Here is a 7,641-nt window from a genome sequence, read left to right as displayed (position 1 = left end):
GAAACTGTAACAATGACGAAAAGATAGGGGCAGAGCTAGAGGTTGCAGAGATGAAGAAGCTGAGGTTCTCTTTTGGAGTGACCAGGATGGATAGGATCAGGAATGAGTCTATCGGAGGAACAGCACATGTTAGATGTTTTGGAGAGAAGGTCAGAGAAGCCAGACTGAGATGGTTCGGTCATGTACGGAAAAGAGATAGTGAATATATTGGTAGACAGTTGTTGGACTTTGAGCTGCCAGGCAGGAGGTCTAGAGGAAGACCAAAGAGAAGATTAATGGATGTAGTGAGAAAGGATATGAAGAATGTTGGTGTGAGAGAGGAGGATACAGAGAAGAGGGTTAGATGGAGAATGTTGATTCACTGTGGTGACCCCTGAAGGGACAAGCTGATGGAGATAAGGAAAAGGAAGATAATGTAATATAGGAAATTGCATGTACTTGGTAAGTAGGGTTATTTTAGAAAGACACACATATCAGGCTTTGATATGAACTCTAACCCTAACCCTACTATAAAAGGAGAAAATGCTCTATTCAATGTTAGTCATGTAGCCACTATTATTGAAAGTAGTAGTAGAATCATTATTAGTGTTTCAATTATTATTATCGTTACTGTTATAATTGTTATTTGTTGTTATTATTAATCGTCCCCCCATTCTCCAAAGGAACTGTGCATGCTATCTGCTGCTGACACCATGCAGGCCCCAAACAGTGGGTGCATCTACATGTTTTTTTGTTTGTTTGTTTGTTTGTTTGCTTTTTTTTGGGGTGGGGGGAGGGGGTATTTGCGTGTGATGGAATTCTCAAAGCATGTGGTGATCAGTTATCCAATGGTGTGAGCCAAGATATTCATATGTATATTTTAAAGCGTGAGGCAACGTTCACGGAAAGCTAAAATATACGCAGCTCTAATCCGGGAGATTACGATTATTATTTCGCCCCCATCAAACGTGTAGCATTTCCAATAATTCTGATTAGGCCTGCCTCCTTAACGAATATGAAATGCTTTAAACTGAGTTGTGTGGTATAGTCTATGTACTTTTTTTTTTCTTGAAAGTGTAGCAGACGCGTTCAGAGCGTCGCCTGCAGCCCGCGTCTCCCTGTCCGTTTTCTGTCTCCCAGCGTTCCTTTTTTTCCTTTAGAGAGCGGAAAATGCCGATATGTATCTGAGAGGGCGTATAATGCATCCATGATCCGCAGGAATCCCGAATCCTTGCAGCCGATTGGCTGCCGGGCCCTGCCTCTGCTGGGATGGACCTGTTGGATAAAGGGACCATTTTCTAGTGGACCCTTGTGTTTTACGCACACGATCATGCACTGGGGACGGGGTCGCAGTCTGGAGAAATAGGACTTGGGGGAAGAAAAACCAAAAAAAAAAGAAAAAAAAAAGGCAGCGTCGAGAACAGTATGACGGGGAAACAAGGCGCGGTTCTCGGGGAAAGTTTCAACACGGAGAGAAGCTCCGTCGGCGCGAACGGCCACCAGCCCAAGAACGGCGCAACTCATCCGCCGACCAGGTGCACCGGCTTCGGCATCCAGGAGATACTGGGGCTCAACAAGGAGCCGTCCGTAGCCCCGAGTAGCCCCCTGGGTGCGCTGCCGGCCAGGGCGCACCTGATCGCGGCCAGGTCCGTGCTGGGCCCCACCGGCGTGGGCGTGGGGATGGGATTAATCGGCCCCGGTGGGATACCGTCATTTTACGGCCAGCCTGCGTTTTTGGAGACCGTGCTGTCTGAGGCGCAGGACGTTCACTTGCAGCCCCGCGGTAGGAGCGGAGGCCCGTTGGACAACATCCAGTCTGCCAGCTCAGGTGATCTGAAAAACCGCCTACAGAATAATAGCAGGCCTTAATTCTGGTTGATTTATAATTTCTGTTAATTGTACAATATTATCGCTAATATTCATATGTATATAAATGTTCTAGAAATTTACAAATAAAATAACCCCTCCACTCAAACGAGCTCGATATTAATTTTTTTTTTCTTATTGTGAACATCTCCGAGCTGATCATTCATTGTTTACTCAGACTCAGAAGATTTGTCTTCAAATGAACGGAAGCTCTCCAAGTCGTCAATAAGTCAAAGCAAGAAACGCAAGAAAAGACGTCACCGGTTAGTGTTGCTTTTTTTTGTTAATAGACTGTTGTACGTTTTTTCTCATCTTCTTCTTCTTCTTCTTCTTCTTCTTCTTCTTCTTCTTCTTCTTCTTATTATTATTATTATTATTATTATTATTATTATTATTATTAATATTAGACGATTAATTCCTGAAAACTTGAAAATTGTCACCTTATTTCAAGGATGGACTTCTTCTATTGGAAGCCTACTTTTTAAATATTGAGGGAATTTGATATTATTAAAAAAATTAAGATATCACTAATTATAAATAATAGAATTATTAGCCTATTTATTGTCACCCTCTAAACACCTGGGTGAAGATTAATTCATTGTATGAAGCGGTCTGAGATTAATAAACTATCTTGTATTTGCCAGTTTAAATCTAATTCACTGGAAAGGGGAACTATCGCAAGCCTCATATTTACAAAATGTTCATTTTTCATCTGTTGTATTCCCGAATGTTCTGGACATATATGTATATTTTTGCATCCCCGTTTCCATAGGACCATATTCACATCCTATCAGTTGGAGGAGCTGGAAAAGGCCTTTAACGAGGCGCATTATCCGGATGTTTACGCACGGGAGATGCTGGCCATGAAGACCGAGTTACCTGAAGACAGGATACAGGTAGAGCTCGATACGACTTGTCTGATATTTAAATTCCGTACATAATGTTAAATAAACGTCGTTGAGAGTCGAGTAAGGCGTCTTGAATAAAATGCCCTATTATTATAAGTAACTTGTGGCTACTAAGCAACCGCAGGTTGCCAGTTACTAACGTGGACTCTTTTTATGCGCATGTGTGTACGGTGTCCTAGAGTGTCAAGAAAGGTGCCTTCAAATAAAATGCATTATTATTATTATTATTATTGACCATCTTGGCTACAACGTCACCTATCCGAGTGGAAGAATGTGGCGTTAATTTGTCTCTTTTCCGACCGCTTTCGCATCAAAATACAGGTGAACGATATCTGTCATGTAAATACAACATATATAGTCACTGTGTGTGTGAGTGTGTATAATATTTCTCAGGGTTAGGGTTTAAGTTTTTCATGGATTTATATTCGTGCAAAATATTAATATCCATCCATTTATCTATTCATATCTCCTGCTTGTCCTACACGTAGAAAGGGGGGGGGGAGGTGCTGAAGCCTAACCCAGCCGTCAGTCTATCGCAGGGCCATATATAAAAACAACCAACCTTTCACTTATTATACAAATATTAATTAACAACCGGAATTGGGTCCGCTCCCAAATCAATCGAGATGCAATTCAAATCTGTCAAAATAAAGTTAGTACATCCGGTTTTAATCGAAAAGAAATATATTAGAAATATATTATATATTGTAGAAATATAAAAATTTATTAGAAATGTATTTAATCTTCTGTAAAATAAATAAAATATCAGATTTTTTCCCCCCAAAAGTCTAAATCACTGAAATGACACCCCTAACTTTCCAGAGTGTGTGTGTGTCCGTGACATTACCAGGCCAACGTGTGGCTTCACGTTCCCACCGTGCCACATACATTTGCCGAAGAGGGACACACACACACACACACACACACACACACACCGGAAATCGATCACCCCCGCCGGTCTCCTGTCAGAACACCATCCGCTTGTCCTTCGTTCCCTCTCGCTGAGCTTCCATCAGGCCCCCGCGGATGGAGCCACTAACTACCTAATCAAGTGATCAAGGCGGAAGGAGATTGCGGAGTGACCCGGACCAGCTATTTGGCCCCTAGGGAGGTGCGGGCGGCTTTTAATCTCCTTCTTATTACGGGATGCAACATCGCGAATAAATAATCCGTGGAAATTATTAAATGAATAAGAAACGTCCCTAAATAAAATAAAATAAAATGAAACGCCCCATCTTCTTATTTGGCGTCATTTGTTAAATCAGCCGAGCTGCGTCTGCTGCGTGGAGACACTATAGGAGTTTTAAATGAAATAACTACATTGAATTTATTAGCACGGGTCAATAGCGCCGTTCCCCATGAGTCCCGGTAGTTTAATTTCCCGTGATATTTGCCCGCCTGCCCTCCATCGATCGGGCTTGAAATTAACTTATTTTTCAATCAGGTTCGGCGAGCCCCCGGGGTCGCTCCTCCTCGTAGCTTCCACGCCACTTCTTTTTGAGGGGCAGAGAAGCAATTTCTCATAATAAAAGTATCTTATGTGAAATGAGGTGAAATAAGATTATCATCAAAATGACCAGGGGAAAAAAAGGAAGGGAGACCTGGGGACGGGGTTTGATGGTTTGAATTTGATTTACCCCTGCCCTTTTTTTTTGTGGCCCTCCTCTAAGAGCGTTCAAAGTGTTTAACTGTCTTGTGTTGTGCAGTATTATCAATTTGGTCTCTGCCTCTGAGCTGACAGAGAGCCTGTAGGGCCACCAGTTGTTGCAGAGTGAAGTGTCCAGATGTGTCAAAACATCTCTATTTGAACCACTGGTAGCTGTATTTGAGCACTGACAGGAGCCACATGTCCCTTACCTCTGTGGCCTCAGGGGGATTGTTGGAAATCAATGGTGCTCAATCCAAAGGGAACTCTTGTTAACGCTGGTTTATTTGCATCCCAATGGAGAGTTCAGATTAATCCTGTGACGTATGACAAATGTCATAGTGTCCCAATTGAGTGTGAATGCCCTAACAATATTTTTAGGGCACTGATAAGTTGAAGCTTAGTATTGACAAATGAATCATATAGCACTGCATTAAGTCAATGATCAGTGTGAATGCATTTAACTGTTAAAACATGGTTTTTAATCGGAAAAGATTTGACAATGATAAGGTCAATAAATGACGGTAGGGGAACAAATAACACTTGAAGGAAGTAAATGGGGAACTACTGTGCCAAAAATGTAATAATAATGTAATAATAATGAGCAAATTTAAGCGCAAACACACACACACACACTCACACACACACACACACACACACACACACACACACACACACACACACACACATATATTTTTTAGTCAAGGTTTTAGGTCAGTCATGTCTTATGTACACAGCATGGGGCTTGGTAAATAAGATAAAATAAAAGAAAAGAAAAGAAATAAAATAAAATAAATAAACAAGAACAGATCAAATTTATTGTTAAATGGAAGTGATGGAACTATGGCGCTTTCATTTATTGACCTTACTGTAAAATCTATCCCATGAAAAATCTACAAAAACAGTTGACTTAAAAAAAGGTTGCTCATCATAACTATGAATCTCAGAATAATTTTGTTTTATCTACATATTGCCAAACAAAATCAAAAGTTTTTCTGACCATCCACCACTCAAAGAAGTTCTGTCCTTTTCAGATGATTAAAAATGTACCCGCGCAATTTCTGCTTTCATAATAGAATCATCAGAAAGGCTAGAGGTGGTATTAACTTACACATTGTTCTTGGAACAGGTATGGTTTCAGAATCGAAGGGCCAAGTGGAGGAAGAGGGAAAAATGCTGGGGCCGCAGCACTGTGATGGCTGAGTATGGGCTGTATGGCGCCATGGTGAGGCATTCAATTCCCCTGCCAGAGTCCATCCTCAAGTCTGCCAAGGATGGCATTATGGAATCCTGTGCCCCTTGGTTGCTTGGTGAGGCAGAATTCTGTACATTTGTACACTGAGTGATGTTCCTAGTATTTACCCACAATTCCATAAACAGTCAGTTTTGTCAGAAGGGATCTATTATTTCTACCAGACCATTTTGATTAGTAAGTGATACTGAATAATGTGGCTATAAATACATTTAAACGTTTCCATCCTCAACGCTGGTTATGTATTACCGCTGTCAAACTTTAGATTCTAAAGCGGAACTGTTTTGCTTGCTATTTTCAGTTCAAGATGGCTTTCCAATCAACAGACGCTATTCTAAATCTGAATGCCCGCAACTCTTTGCAGGGATGCACAAAAAATCCATGGAGTCTGCGGTCCCCACTCCAGCAAGAAAGTGTGATGAGCCCCTGCAGCAAAGCTCACAGGGGGCAGAAGATTCAGAGGTGGAGGAGAAGAGGTCAAAAGGCAAGTCCATCATTACAAAAGAGGAACTGAGAGAGAACAGCATTGCCGCACTCAGGGCCAAAGCACAAGAGCACAGTGCAAAAGTGTTGGGGACGGTATCTCATGACAGACTGCCGGAGGGCAAAGCCGAGATGCAAGCAGTTGAAGAGAAAGCAAGCGCTCCCTCAAGTCCAGCAGAGGAGTTTAAGAGTCCCTAGACATGAACAAGTTCCTGAGGACCGTCATTCATATTTGAGAAGTGGCACAACCGTAGTACGTGCAGACTTTACCCTGCATGGCGTGTAGGGTTTCTCTGCAATGAACTCCTCCCTTTAGTGACTTCTTCAAATCGACCTTCGTCTGGACTTTTCTGAAAAGAAAACTCATCTGGCGGACTCCTGCTGCACAGAACATGAAATTGCACTTTTTTTCTGTTTTACTTCCCATTGTTGCGTAGAAGAGAAGAATGGAAGAGCGGAAATACCAGTCTGCTGTACATTGACCCTACAAGTAAATATATAGACAGATGAGTCCAGTTTTATCCTGGGTGTCATGTTGAACAGGATGACCCTGCCAATTACATACATTTCGTCTTGACAACTGTCTCGATGTTGCTTGTACAGTAACTGAATGGTGACATTTTAAATAAGAACCATCACGTCTCCAGTCCTCTGTCAAGAGAGAGAGAAAATAGTTGTTGTCCAGTATTGCACTGTATATAATTGATGTAATAACCTCCATTACAAAACAAAAGGCACACCTTGATTTGTCTTAAAGATGTTTGTGTTTAATTTCAAATATGTATACCTCACATTGCATAAAATAGAAATCACCTTTTATTAAAAATGACTTTTTGGTGTTTTTCCTTCTACTGTCTCTCCAAATTAACTGGTTTGATAATAATAATTTCAAGTTGTTTTTTTGGGTGGGGGTGGGGGGGGGCAATATCTCATCGGTACCTCTGGTGTGTTGCTGCAGCTCTCATGTTGGAATAGCTCTTGTTGCCATTTAATGAACTGACTCTTTAGATATATTTTAGAGCACTTTTGAAAGTTAGTGGTGCTCATTTGTAAGGGCAAAGTGAAAGCACCCCCAGAAAAAGGTCACCTGAGGCCAAAATCACTTTAGTAGATGCAAATACCAGGCAACACTTAAGCTGTTCCATCTACTTATCTCAATACCTATCCAGCAGTTTTATTTTTGACTGTCTTCATTTCTCACAAACTGGTCTTCTGTCTTCAATGGACTTGCATCAGGCCACTTGGAGTCAGTTTTATAACACGTCTGCTTCGGAGTATTGGCTGTAATACATGTCAGAATTATACTTTATCCTTGGTTGGGTAATGTGGGTTTATAATGAGCTGAACAATTTATTTCCATTCCAATTAAAGGGAGAGCAAATTCAAAAGGCAAGGGAAGGCCACCATTAGTATGCTGTTGCTCACCTCTCACAGTGGAACCATAATGTCACTGGATGGGGAAAAGGTTGCTAATTACTTTCCTCACAGTTATAACTATAGTTACGATA

General features: G+C 41.4%; 1 protein-coding gene across 2 annotated transcripts; it reads left to right on the top strand.

Moving 5' to 3' along the window:
• Positions 1-1,310: 1,310 nt before the first annotated feature.
• Positions 1,311-6,974, top strand: vsx2 (visual system homeobox 2). Of its 2 annotated transcripts, none has more exons than XM_086150373.1 (5): positions 1,311-1,807; positions 2,024-2,108; positions 2,618-2,741; positions 5,528-5,708; positions 5,952-6,974. In XM_086150373.1, the coding sequence occupies exons 1-5, from the start codon at positions 1,405-1,407 to the stop codon at positions 6,329-6,331; spliced, it is 1,173 nt and encodes a 390-aa protein (XP_086006499.1). In that variant the 5' UTR covers positions 1,311-1,404; the 3' UTR covers positions 6,332-6,974. The 2 variants fall into 2 exon arrangements, with proteins under 2 accessions (XP_086006499.1, XP_086006570.1); XM_086150444.1 differs by having other exon boundaries at positions 6,015-6,461.
• The last annotated feature ends 667 nt before the right edge of the window (positions 6,975-7,641 follow it).

This window comes from Fistularia commersonii, chromosome 1, assembly GCF_037954325.1.
Source record: "Fistularia commersonii isolate RoL2024-O1a breed Wild chromosome 1, RoL_Fcom_v1.0, whole genome shotgun sequence".
Lineage (NCBI taxonomy): Eukaryota > Metazoa > Chordata > Actinopteri > Syngnathiformes > Fistulariidae > Fistularia > Fistularia commersonii.
The sequence above is the reverse complement of the archived record's forward strand: the minus strand, read 5'-3'. Positions and strand labels throughout refer to the sequence as shown.